At 39.4% G+C, this 21,356-nt stretch overlaps 2 protein-coding genes across 2 annotated transcripts; one reads left to right on the top strand and one right to left on the bottom strand.

The window, feature by feature from the left end:
- Positions 1 to 378: 378 nt before the first annotated feature.
- EIF2S1 (eukaryotic translation initiation factor 2 subunit alpha) lies at positions 379 to 10,830 on the bottom strand. Its single transcript, XM_084208325.1, has 8 exons — positions 10,697 to 10,830; positions 8,661 to 8,902; positions 7,209 to 7,288; positions 6,635 to 6,786; positions 4,076 to 4,182; positions 2,240 to 2,337; positions 1,455 to 1,598; positions 379 to 1,149 (listed from the first exon to the last, which is right to left on the bottom strand). Exons 2-8 carry the CDS (start codon positions 8,899 to 8,901, stop codon positions 1,024 to 1,026), a joined length of 948 nt encoding a protein of 315 aa, XP_084064451.1. The 5' UTR covers position 8,902; positions 10,697 to 10,830; the 3' UTR covers positions 379 to 1,023.
- Positions 10,831 to 11,005: 175 nt separating this feature from the next.
- ATP6V1D (ATPase H+ transporting V1 subunit D) lies at positions 11,006 to 21,279 on the top strand. The gene is made up of 9 exons (XM_084207497.1): positions 11,006 to 11,151; positions 13,538 to 13,655; positions 14,704 to 14,783; positions 16,083 to 16,150; positions 16,814 to 16,858; positions 17,284 to 17,387; positions 17,774 to 17,840; positions 19,082 to 19,160; positions 19,782 to 21,279. The coding sequence occupies exons 1-9, from the start codon at positions 11,111 to 11,113 to the stop codon at positions 19,921 to 19,923; spliced, it is 744 nt and encodes a 247-aa protein (XP_084063623.1). The 5' UTR covers positions 11,006 to 11,110; the 3' UTR covers positions 19,924 to 21,279.
- The last annotated feature ends 77 nt before the right edge of the window (positions 21,280 to 21,356 follow it).

Raw genomic sequence — 21,356 nt, 5'->3', positions numbered from 1 at the left:
TAAGAAAAAAATGGGCAGTATGGGACATGGCAATGACAAAAAACCCAACACATTTAGAAACCTAGCAAGTTGGAAAGGTTATTTAAAAAGCACAACTCTTTCCCCTTCAGAAAACACATCTTGTTTCTTTTCTTCAGAGAAGAGAGAAAGTTTTTTTTCACAGTATCTCAGTTCAGTGTAAATGGGATACAGGGTAGGCAGAACTGAAGGTCATGTTGCAGTGAGCTCAGAGACAGTGGCTGCCCAATTTGAACTGTGTTTCATTAAAGCTCCTGCTATATTCACCCATCAGAGCAAAGTGCAACTCTAAGTATTTTTTTATTTATTAGCTATGTTTATTGGAATGGAAACAAGCTATTTTCAAAGTTTTCAAGTTCTCGGTCCCTAAATGCAGATGATAAACAAAGGAAATGCCAATTTAAACATGTCTGCACCAACAAACTTGCAAGGAAAACATTAATGTAAAACATTTTCCACTCATTCTCAGCTTGATTTAAAGCAAACAAAAGAGAGCCCTTTCAATGGTAAAAGAAGTCACCCATTGATCATACTGTTCCAGGTTTTATATTCACACCACTCTAGGTCATGTGACAGAAGAGGAGGAAAAAACATAGCCCAGAGGAGGAGTTACGTAGCCCAGAAATTTATTGAATACTTGCTCAAATACATTCTGCATAGAACTGTTCCACTTGCTTGGTTTTGCTGCTCCCAGGAAAGACCATGAACAGATGCACTGAGCTGTAATCACCAATTAGGAATTGTTATGTATGAAAGTTTTAAGTATGGGGCTGCAAGCTCCGTCTGGCCAGATCTGTGTCTTGAATTTGACTAGGCACCTTCCTTTCAAAGGGTTCAATTTGCACCAAATGTTATTTAGAAAAGCCTTTTACATTTTGGTCTTTTTAAAACAGGAAAATACTTCATATATTTGAAGTTTTCAATACTAGAATAATTTAGTCCAGAGTGTTTGCAATGGGGTTTCTAACTTTTCATATGATCTCTCTTCTGAGTATCCCAGAACATTTAGTCTTCTGTTTTGGCTTCCATTTCCTCGGCATCATCATCCCCATCCACTTCAGCATTTTCCCTCTCCAGTCTTTCCAACTGCCTTGCAAGCTCAGTCTCGTCCGTGTCAGTGACCACCTTAGGCTGAAAAAAACCAAACCAGAATACATGGCAAACTGTCATAAAGAAAGGTCACATGATTTGTAGACTCTGATTCTACATAAAGAGCAAGAGATAAAATACGTCCTGAAGTCACACAATAAAACCCAGGAAAATCAGATTTTCTGGCCATTTGTTTATTTCAGGAACAGAGAGTCCTGATTTTTCTGTTTTTTTTAATAACTTAGCAACATTTTTTGCTGAGATTTCTTGTAGCACTACTAATCTTGCTCTACTTTAGAAGTATTCCAAGGAAAAAAGTTGTATTTTAGAATGTAATTTGTTCTTACCTCCATCTGCACATTAAAGACTCCCCTCTTCTCCTCAATTTTTTCTTTAATTACAGCCATGGCTTGATTCAGAACAGACAGTCCTTCAGTTCTCTCCAGTGTTGTAGTAGTCATCACATAACGAGGAGGGGCTATCAGATTAATCTACCACATTATAAAGATTGGGGAAAAAAGCAAACTCAGTAACAAAGGAAGAGATATTATGCCTAGTTAGATCAAAAATTAAAAACATTAAACCCCATATGTTTTCTTTTGCTTATGATGACCGAATAAGTAAACTATTTCTTTTGTTATAAGAGACCATTATAAAAAGTAATTTTCAAAGGAGAAAGTACTTCCAATTTTTTTTAAAACATTTACTCAGTAGTTCACTTAACATCCAAAAACTGTTGGGGAAGAAAAACTAGGCCTGGATACAGTAGTCATTCTACCAACACTCAAATGTCAGTGGAGCAAACTTACCTTTACTTACACAATCTTATACCTGAAAATAAAATATATTGCTTCCTAGTTAAGACTGCATAAAGGAACTGTGGATATGTTCTGTGCCAATACCAGACTTTAATATATTGAACAGAATAAATAAAGCTTCCCCAAACTTCAAAAGGCACTGCACAATCACAAGAAGGACTGCCATATGGCTGAAGGAAGTGTGTTATAGCCCTGCTGGAGAAGAGCTGGAAATCCGGCACATGCCTTGATGGGGCAAAGCAACTGCACACCACTGGTCCCTGAGGGCATCAGAAAACTTTGCCTTTGATTCCATTATTAACACTGACACTCACTTTGATGGGCATGTTCTCCGTGGAACAGTTCAAGCCTGCTCTCAAAGCTTCTTTTACTGCATCTATGCCTTCATAACCATAACAGGCCACCTCAATATCTACAACAGAGAAATACAAATAATAAAATTTTACCATTACCAAGAGCTGAAAAAATATTTAAAGCTTTTAAACTTAAACTTTAATAAATCTTTTTAGTAACCAATGTTTATCCACAATGAGAACCTCAGTAGCTTCCAAATCTGAGGAAGGTATTACATTTGCTTGACTTTTAAGCTGAGGTAAGAGTCTTTTAAATTCTTTAGACAATGCAACATTTTACCTTTTGCTTTGAAAAGCTGGGATACAAAATTTTACACTCATATTCACTCACTTCTCATCCAACAAATACAACACACTGAGAGATGAAGATATAAAAGCAATAAATACCAAAGAAAATGCAAGATCAGGAAAAGCAAAACTTGAAAAGGAGCATACCCACAAAGTTATGGAATTCCATCAGCAATTACAACAGAGGCACAGAGGCATTACTTGAGGAGCATTAGAATACATTTTTATAAGGTTAACACATGGTTAGAATTCTAGTTAGCTATAGCCTTTTGTAGGTGTTTGAAAATCAAGGCATAATGTAATATTGGTGGTACCTGTAATACCCTGATCCGTGTAAAGTCAAAGATTTCTTTACCTGCATAGCAATGGCACAAGACAAAGCTACACAAAGAAGTTGGTTTCACTTCCAGGTGACTCACAAAAACAGGCTAATTCTGAGCTATCAGGAACAAATTCACAGAGGAACATCCCAATCAGTCTCAGGATGAGAACAGAAGCCAATGGCAAGATTCTACACTTGCGCTGATGACAAAATTAATGACTTAGACCATCAGAACTAAAGAGGCAGCATGAAGGAAGTAAGAAGACATGCTCTTTATTTTCAAAAGTGATGAAGTGCTATTCATGTTAGTAAATGCAGTCTTCAAGGCAATCAAATCAAATTTTTGAACTCTGTGTTAACTCCTGGCAGTCTAAAGCAATAGGAAGAGGAATTTTACATCACTTTACTTTTTGTACTCTCTTCTTGATTTCAGAGTGGAAAAGGCTCTTCTCTCCACAGTAATCAGCAAGTGTTAATGCTCTTCCATATACACTTGCAAAGCAGAAGGACTTTCTCAATCTCGTTAAAAACGTGATTCAGCTACACTATCTGTTTAATGGCAAGCGTGCCTTTAGGCTGTTCTGTAGAGCCAGATTTACAGTTTTTAAGTATGCCTTCTGAAGTCATGCAGTCATGTGCTTTTTCTGCCACACTAAATTATTAACAGACAAACTAGCTCATAGATTAGAGATGTGCTAGGCTTGAGCTGATATATTCTACTGAATAGTTTGCAATCGACCCGTTAGAAATACTACTTTCATATGTTTATGAACAAGTGACTAAGGTGCATGCTGTAGCTGTGCTGACAGAGTTGAATTATTCTGTCAGAGAATCAATGAATTTTAAATTCTAAATAATGAAAAAGAATATTGTAGATGCAGTAATAACTATAAAATATTTCATTTCATTGTGTGCCAATGCAATATGGCAGACCACATTATCTATCATGACAACCAGTCCATGTTCCAAGGAAAAATAAAAGCCAAACCACCTTGCACTTTGGGATAAAACCCACACAGGCAATTTGAAAGCAATTCTTGATTGAGGTGTTCTTAATTCTGAACAACTCCATTCAAATATCAGCATTATGAACCATTAGTTTTAACTGAGTTTATGGTTTGCAACAAGATACACTATCTCAACCTAAGCATCAAGACACGTTCAAGGAGCATGTGGGAAGAACTCACCAGCTCGGATTTTGACTGCCTGTGGTGTCAGACGTCTGTTAATATTGTCAATCAATACACGCCTCTCTTCCTCTGTCAGATCCAGACTATCCAGGATCGCAGGGTCTCTGAGCCAAGCAAAGCAACGTTACAGAAGTTATACTGAAGAGGAATGCAACACAACATAAACTTCTGGTACTATTTCTATTTCTTGTGAATAATCCTAGATATCTACTAGGCAAAGAAAACAGGGAAATTTCTTAAGAACCCATTGAAACACTGCAAGAAAATGAACACATCTATTTTCAAAGCATTTTCTATTGGTAAACACAGCAGTTTACTCAATTTGTTCCTGGAAGGAATAATTTGAATTATTTAAATTTTTTTTAAAGCAAAGGAATGGCTTTTCTCCTGCTCCCTCTATATGAGATAAACAGAATATGACAATTATCCAGCTTCTTGATATTTTTATATTTTCTCCAAAGTGAAGATAAACTCATACCACATAAAAGCAAATCCATGATGAATCTGGAGTTTTTAAATTATTTTAGTATTTCATTCAAACACAAGATATTTGTCATTCTACAAAGTAACATTCATTCCATGTTATTTGGTACTTGTTTTTAACAGTACCTGGCTTGCAGACAGATATTTATCTGCTGGCTGCATTATCAGCTAAAGCAAGGATAAAAGCTTTTTAAATCCCAAACTCATAGTTTCAAACTCAGAGATCACAGAAGCAAACTCCTCTGCTGTTTACCAACATAAATTAGCAGTTCTCTTTTAAAGAAGTGGCATCAATTTTCTATTGCTGTATTAAATTTACCACATATCTATCTGAAATAGAGAACAGAACAAAAAGTTCCTCACAAAAACACCTCCTGTTCTGCAGAGACAAAAAGTCACAGTTTTCGGAAAAAAAACACCAGATCACCCACAATACTACCAGCAGGCAAACACAAAATAAAATGGCCCAAAAGCCAGAGGTAATACTAGAGATTGGTCTCTGGTGCTAATAAAATATCAACTTTCATGTTTTTGTATGCTAAGTATAGAGAATAGAAGGTCCAAACAAGCAAACAGAACCCAGAAACATGACAGATTTTAGAGACCAAAATATGAACCTGTATGGCAGAAGTGATTTATGGTATATACAAATTCTGCTTTATTTCCAAACTATCCTGTTAAATCCACCTGTTAAAGCATTTGGTAGGCTTTCAACAATATGTTCTCAATATTAAATTTTTACTGATTAGAATGTAAATACACTGTCCAATTTCTGCCATAGGTATCATGCTGTGTGATACTCCAAAACACTAATCCTCAGTACAAAGAAAGGAATAACAAGCCAAATTCTTAGAAGGAATTCTGAACTTCACACAGCACTCCAGCAAAAACAGGAAGGCAGCAATATCCACATTGTTTTACTCAACTGCTATATATTTATGTAAGAGCACAACAGGAACAAATAAAATTTGCAGACCACAATCAGAAATCTTAAGGCATTACTGATGGAAAGATATTTTGAGAACAGACAGCTTCAGAAGTTTGTGCTCCAAATTGAATAGCAAATGAGCAACAAAAGGCCTGTGCTCAGGAGTTTTCATGAGTATACAACTGAAGCTAAAACAGCCAGTGTAACTAGAGGTGTTTTTTTTAAAAAATTCTATTATACAGATGTTTAACTAAGTATTTAGCAGTTAAGAGTGATCTGGAATTCCTTTTACAGCAATATGTCCAGATTTTCCCTTTACCAGTAAATCTGCTATCACCAGAAAATTATCATTACAATATGAAACGAAACACATTAATTCTAAACGAGGACACAAGCTGTTTCTTCCTCCAAAACGCAGAGCTGGTTTTCAGCCGCTTAAAACACTTCGAGTGGCCTGCCTCCTAGAGTCACTGCCATTTCTAAAAGCATTATTACTGCCATCTAGCGTTCAACTCCAGCTCATCACGCACACACTTAGGCGCTCTAAAAGAACAAAACTGAAAATGTTCACTGAGAAATCCAGTTTAGGATTGACAATTTCACAGCAGATTCTGTAGAGGGAAACCACATACTTCGATTCTGAAAGCAAATTAAAATATCAGACTCCATTTAAAAAATAAAAGCCATCTATCTCAGTGCGTACTTCCTTAGCATCACAATTTCCACCTCTTTCTGTTCATACTTCCATTTCTAAGCTTATGATCCCATTCTTTAAGTTCAGAAGGGAAGAGAAGCAACAAGTCAGCATGCTGCGTTTAAAAAAAGAAAAAAAGCTGCCTGTGCAGTGGAAGAGTGACAATCAGCTCTGAGTAGAAATGTCTTCAGACATAAAGCTAGGTGTTTCTGATAAAATCTGCCTGGGACTAAAACCAGACAAATTCTGACAGACAAACAGAGACCAGTGGTTCTTCCTCTATTAGACTGATGTCAAAATTTACTAGATTTACTTGACCAGTATATTCTTCATACTGATTCTGGAAAAGAAACCAAATGATACAACCCAGAAGAACATGATGACATTTACTTCAGGAAATACTTGTCTGTAATTTGAAATAAGCCCCTAGAAGCATAGAAGAAGTCCTTACGAGACTGCGTGCTTGAAGGCATCATAAGCACCATATCCGGGTCTTTTGTACTTGTCATCAAACACCCAGGCAGTTCTCTGGAACAGGCTCTCCAGCTGCTCATCCTTAGTGTACTCCAAGACTTCAGCAACGTGGCGAAGGATGCTGTAAACCTGCAACACCAGACTGGTAAAAACCCCAAACCAAATACTGAAAGCAGACAAAAATTTCTACTTGGAAGTGTTAAGACCAGACAGCAGTAACAATGGGAGCCTGAAACTACCTGCACATCTTTTCAATAAAAAGTTGCCCACAGTGTGCTAAACCTGCACACACTTTGGATTTCTGATCATTTCAATATACCCATTTACATCATAAGTTCTCAACTGACACCTTTCCTGATCTATTAATTATTTAATAAGCAGCTTATCATGTAACACTCATGGACACATAAGCTGGTTATATATCTTTGCATGGTAAATGAGAATCACAGTATGCCTAACACCTAAGTGCTTTTATCTTATGTCTGCACATTTTCGTTGCTCGAGAAAGAAGCTGGAAATATACAGGGCCTAAATATAGAAAGGCAACTTACAGTCTTTGATTTTGTGAATTTGTCTTCACATTTGATTGCCTCCTCTGGAGAAACTCTTCTTTTTGACAAATCAATATAACCTGTTGGGGAAGATGATTTTAAAAATATCAGCCATTGTACAATCTAAGTCTGACTCCTTCAAGAGAAACTCAAGAACAAACACTCTGGCTCAGGATTTGCCCCCTGCCTACAGTATCCCCATATTTTGCTACAGAGAGAAACAAGACTAAACCTTGATGAATTTAAGCAAATTATGATCCAAATTAGAATACAAAATTTTTTCAACTGTAAATACTTACAGTAGCAAATTTTATCTCAGCAACTAGTGATCTATTTTTATGTTTCTGTACACAGTTTGGGGAAAAAAAATCATTCCAACATACAAAGAAGCTAATTTAATGCATTTTTTTTTAGTGCTCAACACAATTTAATTCAAGGCTGGCACCTCATCACTTTAGCTCTGAACAGTTTCCTAATAAAATAGGCTCAGCCTGAAAGAAATGCCAATGAAAAAATTTCTTTTAAATTATCTTCTAAATTATAAAAGGCCTTCAATTATTTCTCACAAACTATATATTCTCCAGTAAGTTCAATAAAAGACCACTAGATGAATTCCAGATGTGTTTCTCTGTTAATAAGAAAACTAGAATAATTTGTAAAAGTATAATTTCATTAGAGATGTTGGGAAACTTATTTCACTTCAGATTTATCTGCAATAGGTTTATTCTTGCCTCTCTTTCATCTCTGCTTTTCCTTATCCTGCCATTCATTATTTACTCTCAGTTACCTGCAGTTTCAGAAGTATTTTAGAAAAGCGTGTAACTTGAGAAACAGCATACCAACAGTAACATTTCTAGGAGACATGCTCAGTGTTTATTATTTCTGTATAGCTGGATACAAATTTTAGAAATTGCATTTCTAAATTGCATTTGAAATTGCATTTCAAAATCTGAAATGCTCTCAATAGAAATTACATTTTAAAAACCTTCAAAGATTCAAACATTCAAAAGACAGGAAAAACCAAAACTGCCTGTACAATTCAACCTTGTACCCTACAGAATTGACAATGATAACGTACTTGCCATCACCATTATCAACGAGGTTTGAGACTTGTTAACAAACAGGATGGATGGTGAGCACTAAATGCTTAGCATCTAGATTTTTACGTCCACAGCAAGTGATCCTTCTCTTCAGCTGACTTAGAAAATCTACACAGGTATCTAAAAAAAACTCCACTATAGTTCAGTGACTGATCTGCTGAGGACCCACTTAAATCTTTACGGATGTGATTTACTTTCATTAACCCAATTCCCAAAGGACACAGAGGAGCAGAAGAATGATCAATAAATGCTAAAAAAAAAGCCCCGGCAAAATCCACAAACACCTGCTGAGTTCATGTGCATTTCTGTCTACAAATTCAATCTTGATGGAGTCCACCACATCCCCAGATACCTTTCTCTTTGTCAACTCTTATGACCACGACGCATTCGTTCCTGCCGATGCGGATGAGTTTGTTTATGGAGCGGATGCGCCTCCTGGACAGCTCACTGAGGAGGATCATGCCTTCGATGTTGTTGTACTCCAGCAGGCTGACATAGGCTCCCATTTCAGCAATGGACCGAACGTTGACCATCACCACATCTTCCACCTCGGGGAATTTATGTTGGTAGAATCTACAGCTTAGTCCTGGCATTCTGGAATTCGAGCAAAAAAGCCCATTTTTATTTCACAGAACATCACTGCCTCATCCTACAAACACAGCAATAAACTAGCAAGGATTGGGGACAACAGGGAGGAACAGTGGCAGAAGAAGTAGCAATTGGGATAAGGCTGTGCTTAGGTTTTAACAGAAATTAAATAATGAATTAACCTGTATTTTACCACAACCATTTCCTAAGATGCTATTTTTTTGCATTAATGTAGAAAAAGCTTTGCTACCCAGACTTCATTACCCACTTCACCTGACATACTGCCTATACACAGCACACTGGAAAGGCTTCTTCAAGTGGTGGAAAGGTGGCACTGCACACCTCACACGCATCTCAAGTCATGAGTGTGTAATATTCTCACAGATTCACAGAATATGCTGAGCTGGAAGTGACTCTCAAGGATCAACTGGACTGTAAGAGCAGGAGGACACAGGAGAGAAGCATGCAGTGCTCATGAAGGATTTTTTTATGCACATAATAAGACAGCATGTGAGGCAGATGGAAGCTTCTGTAGTACTGAGGAGAAGCAGACTCCATATGACTTTTAAACTCAGCACTACACGTTCAGAGTAATCCTGCAAGACCTGCTCCAGAGGCCAACTGTCAGCAAAGAAAGCAAAGGCATTAATCAGAACAGAACTAACCTGGCCTGAAGTAATGAAAGGGCAAAAAAAGTGTCCTCCAACAGACTGCTAGTCTGGAGGGGAAAAAACCCCAACAAAATCACATCAAATAAACAGAATTCCTTCATTCTACATTAAAAAAAAAAGGCAAAACCAACATTTGACAGTCAGGTAGTGGTAAGAAGGAATGCTTAAACTGCTTGATTTTTCTGACAATAAATCCATATGCTCTTAAACGTATAATTAGATTAGTTCTGTTGTCTGTGCCTTCAAGTTTCACACAGAAAATTTTCTACAGCAGCAGGAGCGTAAGATGCCAAGTCAAATGTATCACTCCTTCAGTAGATTTTAGCCACCATTGTGAAGTTTTAGTCATGATCTTTACAGCAGCGTCAGTGCTTCCTAGCTATAAGAAAATTTAAAATCAGAATAGGAAGGTAATGCCAAATGCTACGTACACATGTCCACACAATTCAGAAGACCATGTCCACCCTTATTTCCATTCTTAACTTGTAAAAAGGGGAAATACAGACTAGAAAAACATCATAAAAACACTTTGAAGGTTTTGCATAACTTTCTGTAAGCTGAAACTGAACAAAGAACTCCAAGGTTAAAAGGAAAATTTTACAGCTCAGCTTTCTAGTCCACTCAATGCAGCTCTGCTCAATCTCTGAACTTATGGGGTACACGAGAAAGCTGCGCTGCAGAGCGACAAACTGGAGGCAGAGCGAGCAGGAGCGGACAAACAGCGCTCAGCACACGCAGCCCTTCACTCCTCTCTCCACAGTCACAGGTTTTTATTTCGGCCTTCTGTGGAGGATCCCCAGGAACAACACTACGCCCACCACGCCGAAGCTGGAATTCATCTTTTCCCAGAAGCTGGGCACGCCTCAGCCGAGGCCCTCGCGACCGCACAACGCCTGCGGAAACGAAGCCAGTCGCGACCGGCGCCGCCGAAACGGGCGCTGCCCCACGGCCGCCGCCGCACCGGAGAGGGGGCCGGGCAAAGCCCATCTCCGGCGCGGCACCGGCGGGAGGCCCGGGGAGCGCGGCGCCGGTGCCGTCACGGCGGGCCCGGCCCTGAGCGGCGCCGCTCCCCGCGGCCGCGGCCCCGCCCGGGAGGAGTCGGGCCGCGAGCCGGGCCGCGCGGCCGTACCTGGCTGCGGCCCGGGGGATCCCGCGCTGCGCTCGCGCCCCGCAGTCCCGCGCTGGCCCCTCTCGTGCCGCCGCGTGCGCCCGGCCGCTGCCGCCTCACTACGCAAGCGCCGAGACGCCGAGGAGAGAGGGGCCGCGCTCCCCTCGAGCGCCCGCTGGCGGCGGGCGGCCGGAGCCGCGGCCTCAGCCAATCGCGTCTCCTCCTACCGACCCCGGGGGACACGTGACCTCATACGGCGCGCCCGGCGCCGCGCGGGCATCCGGGTTCGGTCCCCCGCGCGCGGGCACCGCCTCGCGCGGGGGCGGGGCCGAGTCACGTGACGGCGGCGGCGACAGCCGGTCCGGGCCGCGGCGGTGACAGCGGTGACAGCCCGAGCCGGCCTCGCCGCGCTGCGCCCCGCGCCCCGCCGCAGCCATGTCGGCCAAGGACCGCATCGAGATCTTCCCCTCGCGGATGTGAGTGTCCGCCGGGACGGGTCGGGATAGCGCCGAGGGGGGAGCGCGGGGGCTCCGTGCCGTGCCCGAGGCGGCGGGAGCGGCGGCTCTCGGGGAGCTCAGGGCTCCTCGTTGGGGCTCGGCGCTCGGAGTCGTTCCGCCGGTTGTGTGCGCGCTGCGCTGCCGAGCGGGGCTCCCCCGGTTCTGTGACGGAGCCGCTGAGGGCCGCTGGTCCTAAACTTCACATTCCGCTTCCAGGCTTCACATCAGCTCAGTCTGTCCTCAGAGGGCTGTGGCAGGCCCCGGCACCGAGATGCTGGGTGTGATACCTAAATCATGTAATTACGCAAAGCTTATTTAAAAAAGAATAGTTTGTAGAATGTGTGTGTAGGAAAAATGGACAAGCGGAACCACAGCTTCCCTTAACTTTGCAACAGAGGATACTGCTTCCCGAGAGGTTGGCCATAGAGCGTTAGAAGAAGGAAGTAAAGTGCTCCCAGTGTAGTGGAAAGTCAGGTAATTTTCCAGCTCCAGACAGCAAACTATTTGTCATGAAATCAGATGTCTCCTGAGAAGGCTTAGAAAGCTGCCAACATTGGAACTAACACAAACGGCTGAATAAAATTGCTGGTTTAATAACACTGTTCAGTTTCTCTTTGGAGCCCTCCAGGACAGACAGACTTTGCTTTAAGGTGAAAGACTGTTTCAAATCGTCTTGCATAAAAGGGGGTTGCCTGCATATAATCTTTTTAATAAAAAGGATGCCTTGAAGGACAGAAAACCTCAAACATAGAATAATAATTATTCACTCTGTATGAGCTCAGGACATATAAAGTAAGAGTTTATATGGAAAAATTAACACATTACATGCTAAATGTTCTGTTTTGAAATTTAGTTTAGAAATAAACTGTTGCATACACAGAAATGAATTATTGCATACACTAAGTCATCAGTCTTGCTCTTTGGTAGTGCTTTTTTTCATTCAGTTTAGGTGTGCAAGGAGAGGGCACCTCAATCACTTTGGAAAGGTATCTGGTTATGTGGCACTGTGGCATGAGGATGGTCATGTACAAAGGCCTAATATTTGCAAGTCTGGTTTCAAACGAGGTGATAGACAATAATGTGGGTGCTGTTCCCAAAGGAATATAAGTTAGAATGGCAAAATAAAGATGTCCTGTGTCTACAACAATTAATTTTTTTTAACTGACAGAAGAGGATTTCACAAGGTTTGCTTTTTATGTTGGTTTGGGTTTGGGTTTTTTTTTTTTTTGTTATAAAGTGGCTTGCTCTATGAGCCTCTTCTGTGCTGGATATCTTCAATTCCAGAAGCTGCTGAGTTTCCTTGAGAGTAAACAAGGCTTTGTTTATTGCACTCTCGGAGCGAGTGAGATCTTGCTCAAACTAGAAGGCCATCCAGTCTCTGGCAGGTGGTGAACAGAGCAAACAAGTTAGTTCAAGGTGATGACAGACACCTGCTTGTTGGGAAAGTAAAGTTGCCTTTTTACTCTCTGATTTTTTTAAAATCATAAACATTCATAAAGTATTAATGGTTTTCAGTTAGACTTATTTTGTGGATGTTAATGGAGCTATTCTCATCACATGCCAGTAGATGTGGCCAGTAATAGATTCCACTGTGTAGATAGAATCTTAATTATACTTACTTTTTCCAAGGTCAGAGAGGAAGTGTGAAAGAACTCGACTTAAGCGGTGTCCTTTGTGCACAGTGGCTGCATGTAGAAAGCAGTACAGTTCCTAATTTCATACAAGAAACCTCTAAGTGTGCTACTGGATGTAAAGGTGAAAGCTACAGCTAACTCACTAATATCCCTTTTAAATTGTTGCTGCTTTTGATTGTCTTTGATAGCTTATAAATCTCCCGTGCAGCATATGAAGCTAAGGAAAACCAGAATGTACAACTGCTGCATCTTCTTGCTCTGTAAAATCAGAACATGGCATCAGCTGTTATGACCACATGAAGAATTTGCTTTGTCTGATTTTGAGAAGATGACATGGCAGTACAAGAACTTAAAAGCAATACCAGTGTCAAAGTGACAGCGGTATTTGGAGTAGTTTGATTTCTGGTACTTCTAAGTCCTGAAGAAAAATGAAAACTCTTATTTCCTATTATAGAAGCACTGAAAGATGTCTTGTCAATTTTCCATGAGCTTTGACTTCACAGATAATAACCTTGTAGTTCTCATTGATGATGGAGAGAAATATAAAGTCCCTTGATTTTAAATGGGAATCTAAAATTCTGTCTTGAAGTGGCCATCTTGTTTTACTGCAATGGTATTTCATGGTTGCTTCATAATTTCAGTCATATGCACGTCAGAAAACTTCACGTAAGTTTCTTCCTAATCCATTCAGGTGATGCAGGATGTTTTTTCTTTATTCCTCTGCTTACCAGGGCTCAGACCATCATGAAGGCTCGTTTGAAAGGAGCCCAAACAGGTCGTAACCTCCTGAAGAAAAAATCCGATGCTTTGACACTTCGATTCAGGCAGATCCTTAAGAAAATTATTGAGGTAGGTAAATTAGAATTTTCCTTTGTTTGGCTCATTTTACTGTTCTGTCTGTTGTACATTCCTGTTCTCCTAACTTCATTAGATAGACTGGAATATAGGACGACTTTCTGGCTAACCTGTTTTGTTTTGGCTGCAATGATACAGAAATTTGGAAGAATTAATATTCTTCACCTCTTTCCAGACAGTCTTAGCCTCTGCTTTCTTTTGTGTCCCAAGTTCTCTATCATGATGCTGCCAAATACTTTAGGATTGATATTAAAATGTTCTGTAGCCCCATTTTTATTGCTTTATCTGGCTTGAGAGGATACTGCACATCTATAATGTTTCCTGCATGACTAGGTACACTAGCAAGCAGAAGTTGTGTTCAGACAGGACTTGTTCCTTATGAAGAAACAGAGTCCTGCTTCTTCCTTTGTAACATGGATGACAAATCTGAGATAGTCAGTAGAGCCTACTATGTGTTGTTTTGCTCTGCCATATCAGATAGGTTTAGTTGTATTGTTTTAGTTGCAGCTTCTGCAGTGTCCATGGTTAGCAATGGTTCTTTGTTGCCATGCTGTAGACAAGCACTCATCATCTGTCATTGCTTCCTACACATTGTCTATGACATAAAGGCTGGTGTTTCTCAATAGTTTTTAGCTACAAGGGCTAGAAATCTGTAAAAATTGAGTGGGAGGAGAGTGCAGCTTCACAAAGCTGTATACATTTGTATGTTGAAAACCAACTTCAGCTGTCTCATAGTATTCCATACAATGTGAAACAAGAGTATTTTCCTACTGAGCCACTTTTTTTGTTATTTAACCCCCATGTAATAGAATTTCATGATTAAGACAGATCTTTTGCTTTTTCTGAGTTCTACAGTGTGAAACAGCTGAAATATTTTTTTTTTGCCAGTCACCTGAGAATTACAATTTCCGGTTTGAGAGTAAGCTGTGCATATAGGACTTTCTCACTCTCTTCAATTTCTTCTCTTTATGCTGCTAGTTATTTATCCTGGAAAAGGAGTAGCAATGTGTCTTGTATTTGCTGCCTGTTTTTTTTTTAACAGACTAAGATGCTGATGGGTGAGGTGATGAGAGAAGCTGCCTTTTCACTTGCTGAGGCAAAGTTCACAGCAGGAGATTTCAGGTGAGGATTGCTGGGCTTCCATGAGCATGTCCTACCTATGGGAAAGAGCTATCAACAAATTATTTTTTTTTCTTTTTTGGGAAAAAAGATAAATTTTTTAAGGCACCTAAAAAAAGATGACAGTGGACAGGATGAGCTAAATTCTGTTATGTAAAGGCAGGAGGGAGAGAACTCCGTTGGAAGCTAAACAAAGTGGAAAGATTACCAAAATTTTTTGTCCTTGGTTTGAGAAGGTGTTGCTTTTTGCGGCTTGGAATCAAAAATGTAGGGAAGCAAGAATTTATATCAGAGTATTGGACAATTTGTTAATTTGGTCTTTCTTGGTGAATTTGAGGGATAGATGTAATGTGTGCTCTTTTCTGTCAGTAAGTCACAGAGTGATTTTACCAGTTGTTCTTATCTCCTGCCTCACTGACCTTTGTCTCACTAGGGGCTAGAGAGGGCTGTATGCAAGAGGGGAAACAAATCCTTCTCTTCCAGCAGGATACTTTAATTGTATTTTAATAAATTACAGTTCTGTCTAGGGTGTTTGTGTAATTCATTCAGGGTTGCATGGGGAAGTGTTTAAGATTCAGCTGATGGTACTACCAACTAATGGGGAAAAGCCAAGTGATCAGACACAGTAGTAATCTGCGTGCTGCTTTTTGCCCTTTCATTTGGATATAGTGCTGTTTCCTGTCCTAACTAGTCATTGTGTTTAGCTATAAACAAGTCAGATTCCACCCTGTAAGTAAACTGGACTTCAGCAAAGGAGTTAGCTGTAGTGACCTGTTCTTGGAAGACCTTAAGTTAGTTTGGAATGCAAGATGAATTGTTGTACAAGTCCAAGTTTGTTAATATGGTAGTGGGTAAATAAACTCATTAATAGTCTGAAATAACAAACACTTAGAAAGTAAAATGAACAAAATGTTGTGGCCTTGGTTTCCATTTAAAGCCTTGAAATTCCTTCACTTTCATTGTGAAAGAAATCTTACAGGTTGATTAGATTCAATCTTATTAAAATAATATGCCAGAGAGCTAGCTAGTTTTTCAGCTATATTTTGTAAACTTGGTTGAAGACATTTCTAAAGTTATATTTCATAGACTCTGCATCTTTTCCAAACTTTGCTGGAAACCTGTTTCTTTCAAAGCTTCTGTGTTAGCTTTGAAGACTTGGCAGTGAATGACAAGGAGAACTGAGCTGACAACACTTTCCAGGTCCTTGGCTGCTATTTGATAAATGATTCATCTTGTATATAATGATGAGTTAATGAACCACTTCAATTTTCCTGATTGGGATCTGTGTTTTCTTCCTTACAGTACCACTGTGATCCAAAATGTGAACAAAGCGCAAGTCAAGATCAGAGCTAAAAAAGACAATGTAGCAGGTGATTCCTTTCCAGGCCATGAGTACTTCAACTCATAAGGGAATTGTGGGAGGAGACTTGGAAATAGGCAGGAATGTATCCAGTCGCCTTTTTTCCTTACCTATCTGTAGGAACAATTGTAATTTGTTATTTTTTTCACATACAGCTTATGATTTTTATATTTGGTTACTTACCTCTCATAAAACAAAATGAGTGTGCGTACACTGCAGTCCAATTTCTGAATTTCTGGACAAAGTATAACACCCATAGAGCTTTACTGGAAAACAGATCAGGAGTTAAGCCCCAAAGTTAAATAAATTTCAAGCAATTGTCTGTCCACACAATTGTCTATAAAGAAAACAAGACAGATAAATCAGGATTGAATGACTGAAATATTCCTTAAGCAAAGAGAACATATTACTAAACATAATAAAACAGAATCAACCAGAATACTTCTCTCAATTTTTCATGGGTCTTGATCTCTGCAAACTCAACACAATTTTGAAGTTCCGTATTATATGTCAAAACCAGCATGACTTAATTGTTCCAAACTATGTAGGAATATTTTGTAAACAAAGCTTCTGCCATTACATAATCAGGAGCAAAAGGGGTAAAAGTGAGCTGTACGTCATAAATCTGGAACCCTTTATGTCTCTTACATGCATTTTTCTTCACTCTTGTCAGGTGTAACCTTGCCAGTTTTTGAGCATTACCAGGAAGGAGGGGACAGTAAGTACAACCCAACTGCTTTCTGTCTTTATGTACTTAGAGCTATTCCATGCTCATACAGAAATATTGTCATGTCTTAATGGTAAGTCAGTTTACATCACAGGCATAGGGGTATTTACTTCCTTTGATGTTTTGCCTGCTCCTGTGACATGGAGGGATTATTAGGAACTTCTAAAAGATTCTGCTTTCTGAAATCAGTGAGTTTTTCAGGTGAGGAGAAGACTTGTATTTCCAGATTTTGAGACTTCTACATGTTACTAGAGACATGCACAACATAAACCACTATAAAGACAATTTCTTCACAGGCAAAGGCTTTAGCTTCTCATTTCATAAGCTCTTTATATTCCTATGGCGTATAAAGTGTTAATTTTTATCTAGTAAGGAAACACTATAATAGCAATAGTAACAATTTTTGTTTTTTTCAGGCTATGAGCTGACTGGCTTGGCCAGAGGTGGAGAACAGCTGGCTAAGCTGAAGAGGAACTATGCCAAAGCTGTTGAGCTGCTTGTGGAACTGGCTTCGTTACAGGTTGGTGAGAGTTAAAAAAGATAGGATCATTGGTTTCTCACTTTTCTAAAATGAAGGTATCATCTCTCAGTAGTTGTAGCTTATTATAGTTCCAGTGCTGTACAAAGTTGCAAAACTTTTTTAGCCATATTATTGCTTCAGAGAAATCCTTATTCTTTAATGCTCAGAAGAAACTTTTTGGGAGAGTTGGTATTTGTAACTGCTAATGTGCAGTATTCAGCGTGCTAGTGACATTAGTAGAAAACATTTGATTTCTATCAAGGACATGGTTTGTAAAGCTACGTTATAGACTTAGCTTTCAAGAGCTCTTTGGTTTTGTGTACAGAATTGATGGAAATGTTGAATTTGTCTTGTTATTTATTAACTTATTAATCCCATTCCATCAGACATCCTTTATTACTTTGGATGAAGCCATTAAAATAACAAACAGACGTGTGAATGCAATTGAACATGGTGAGTATTTTTCCATTTGGGATGCATAACATTTTTCTGTCTCTATGCAAGATGAGGAGCAGGGTCAAGGAAGCCATTCTTTCTTGTTAGAATTTCTCACCAGTTCAAGAATGCTTTCTAAAACCATTATAATTAGGCATATTGCAAGAAAGAAAAAAATTAAAAGCCCAGTGGAATGGACTGGAGGACATAGAGATAAATGAATAAGCAAACATGAGAAAGTAATCAGGAAATTGTATTAAGAACCTACAGGACCTATTCTGCAGTCCCTGCTAGTCACTTTGACTTAACTGGTGAAGCCTGTTGACTAGAAGCAAAAGATTTGATGTTTCTATATGTTAAGATGTTCCAATAGCTAGCATAATAAACTTCAAATAACTAAAATATAATTAACTTTAAATAACTCTAATGAACTTTAAAACTGTAATGGTGGTGCCCAGTGGAGAGGCTGGTGACTTCTTGGTTTTGGATGGAACAGTCCTTATGTCAATAACCTGGTATTTTTCTTTGATCTGAATTCTTTGTTCTTCGTGTTCTTGTTTGTAAATTTCTTTCTTGCCATTTCTGAAGTACTACTACAGTCCTAACATTGGCTGTGATTCCTTTTGCTGCAGTGTCCAGAGTGCTTTGACTGCTTCAGGTTGCTTTCTGAGTTTTGATGTCCTGGATTTAATAATTTTTGCATGTACACAGTAATGTATTTCAGTCCATGTTTCCAGATCGTCCATTTCAGCAGTTTTTTATAGACTGCTTTCTTTGAACATACAGGCCTTAACTGCAGCTTATTACTGAGAATACAACTTAAAAAAGATTTCCTCTGCAGCCTTCCAAATAATCTTGGTAGTGCTGGTAACAGGTTTCTTCTTTCAACAAATGATTCTGACACAGAGCTTTTGCAGTTTGGTGTTAAAGCTGTGTTTAGTGTCTTATCTTTTGTTTTGTGATTGTGTTGTATTTGAATATTTGTTTTCATGATGGCCTTTTTGAATGGGTAATTCTGAGTGAAGGTGCTATACTGAAGTTTCTGAAAAAATGTGATGGAAGAACATAGTTTTAATTCAAATTTACCTGCTTGTTTTTTCTATTTTGTGTCCTTGTCCATCAGGAAATAGTATGGTTTTCCATGAAAGACTTAGATTTCTCCTAGCCAAAAGAATTACTAGATTGCCACATCTGTGCAATACATTGGGTAACTTCCTGGCTAAGATAACAGCATCCCAACTCCCTTATATTTTTTTTAGTGATTATTCCCAGGATCGAGCGTACCCTTTCTTATATCATCACAGAACTGGATGAACGAGAACGAGAGGAATTCTACAGGTAAAAGACTAGTCAAAAGCCTAGACTGGTCTCTTGCTAACATAGACCATTCCTCAGAAGGGAGTTAGGAGAACTGTTCACCAAATGTGGAAGCAAACATTGTTAAACATGACCTCATTCTTACTGCACCTGGAGTTTCCAGAGCTAGGCACTCACCAATTACTTGTCTGAAAATTAGAAATGAATCCCTTCTATTAATTTGTACATAGCTGTCATTGTTCTTCCAGAGGGAATGATGTGATACATACCCCGAGGTATTCTGCTTTAACAACACCTTTGCCAATACAGTCAATTTTCTGGGCCACCTGAAACAAAAATGTCAAACCTGAAATGAATGAAAGAGGAATGAACTTGATTAAATACAAGCAGAATAGTATAATGCAGTGTTAGGGTCAAGAATATAATTTATAGTTTGGTTTAGTTTTTCAATTGCAGCAGCTAGCAATAAAAGCCTTCTTTTTTTTTGCCATTTTGCCAAATTTTGTATTTTGTTACAGAATTTTTGTTTCCTGTGGAACTTTTCCAGGTAGCTTTATCAAGTCCAAGTTGTATGGTATAGCTACTAACCTGTTGTATGAAAACATATTTGCTTCACAGATAAAGCTGCATTTCTCTTCACAGGCTTAAAAAGATCCAGGAAAAGAAAAAAGTCTTGAAAGAAAAGTCAGATCAAGAACGGGAGCTGCGGAGGGCTGCTGGTGAGGAAAGTGAGCCAGCCAATCTCTTAGCAGAAGAGAAGGATGAAGACCTTCTCTTCGAGTAACCCTGCACAGTTGCTGGGAGCAGGGGACCCAAAATGCAGAATGTCCAGTTGCAATATAATTCAAGACATGTTGCCTCCAAGATACTTATGTGGCTTCTCATTTGGTGTCTCAGTCTTGAGTTGAATGGATTGTGGATTTCTCCTGGGAGATTAGAAATCTGGGAACTTGACTACAGCACAGGAGGGAAGGCAGAAATGGGTCAGATGCTGTACTATAAGAAAAACCTTCTAGTCTATGTTCAGCCTGTTTCTTCACTTAGTAGGAATGACTGTTGTTAGCTGTATTTTTTTTTTTGAAGGATGGCTCTGGAGTTGCCTAATCAGATTCATCTAATTGCTCCCCTTCCTAGTACAAGCAGAGAAAAATGTTACTTAGGGAGGAAGGTGCATGTGATGTTCTTTGCTGCTGAACCAGTAATGTTCAGGCTGCTTAGAGCCAGAACTGGCATAGCTGAAGTCAAATCCCTGTAAAGGAAACTCTAGTTTTCTAACCTGTTGATGAAATCCACAGTCTTCTGTGATATATTTTTGTTGCACGATTGTTACAAGGCCTAAATTATGTATGGTTTTAATTAGAGATTCTGCCAACTTGTGTACTGTCTGTGCTAGAAACAAGTGTAAATTTTAACTGCTAAAATACCTGGTGTCTGGCTCGAGTTGCTAGAAGATGACAGTCTTAAAAGCTTGTTGTGTTGATTTCAAAATAAAACCTCTGCTTCACCCTTTACCCCTGACATGGAAACCACACAGAATCCATCTCTTACGGCCTGTGCTCACATTTACTTAATCTTTACTGCTTCAAATACGTAACTATGGAGAAGTGGCTCTCTCCTGCCAAAAGCACGTAGAAAAAGCCATCTAGCTACATGTTGCTGCAAATCTTCATTGCTTCAATAGGCTAGCAAGCAAAACAGGGTTGGATGCACAGCAGTCCATCCTTCCTGCAATTCTCAAGTCCAAGGTTGATGAATGGAGTCCAGGAGCGTGGCTGATCAGCAGGCTGTCACTAGAGCCTGCTCAGTTTGAAGAGCTGTTTTCCTAAAGACAGAAGCACAGAATCATTTATAAAAGACCTCGAAGATCATCGAGTCCAACTTTTGACCAGTCACCACCTTGTCAGTCCACAGCCATATCCAGTCATTCCTTGAACACATGGGTTGTGCTCTTTTTCTTGAAGACACTGGTTTGCAATCAGCAAACTGAACACATGCCCCAGAACTAATGCTAGGTCACAGTTTCCAGTACTACAAGTCTAGTCTATTCAAGGTAAGCATCTTCTTTTAAACATGATGCAGCACTTAACTGCAGATACAGGGTAACTGTAAGGAATAAATTTATAATAACACCTTTATAAAATCATTTTAGAATTGTATGAATAATAAGGCTCTTTCTCTTGTGTAGCTGCAGACAGCACAGCTGAATGGTAGGTCCAC

The sequence above is a fragment of the Fringilla coelebs genome, assembly GCF_963513975.1.
Source record: "Fringilla coelebs genome assembly, chromosome: 6".
Lineage (NCBI taxonomy): Eukaryota > Metazoa > Chordata > Aves > Passeriformes > Fringillidae > Fringilla > Fringilla coelebs.
This window is presented reverse-complemented; position numbering and strand designations above follow the sequence as displayed.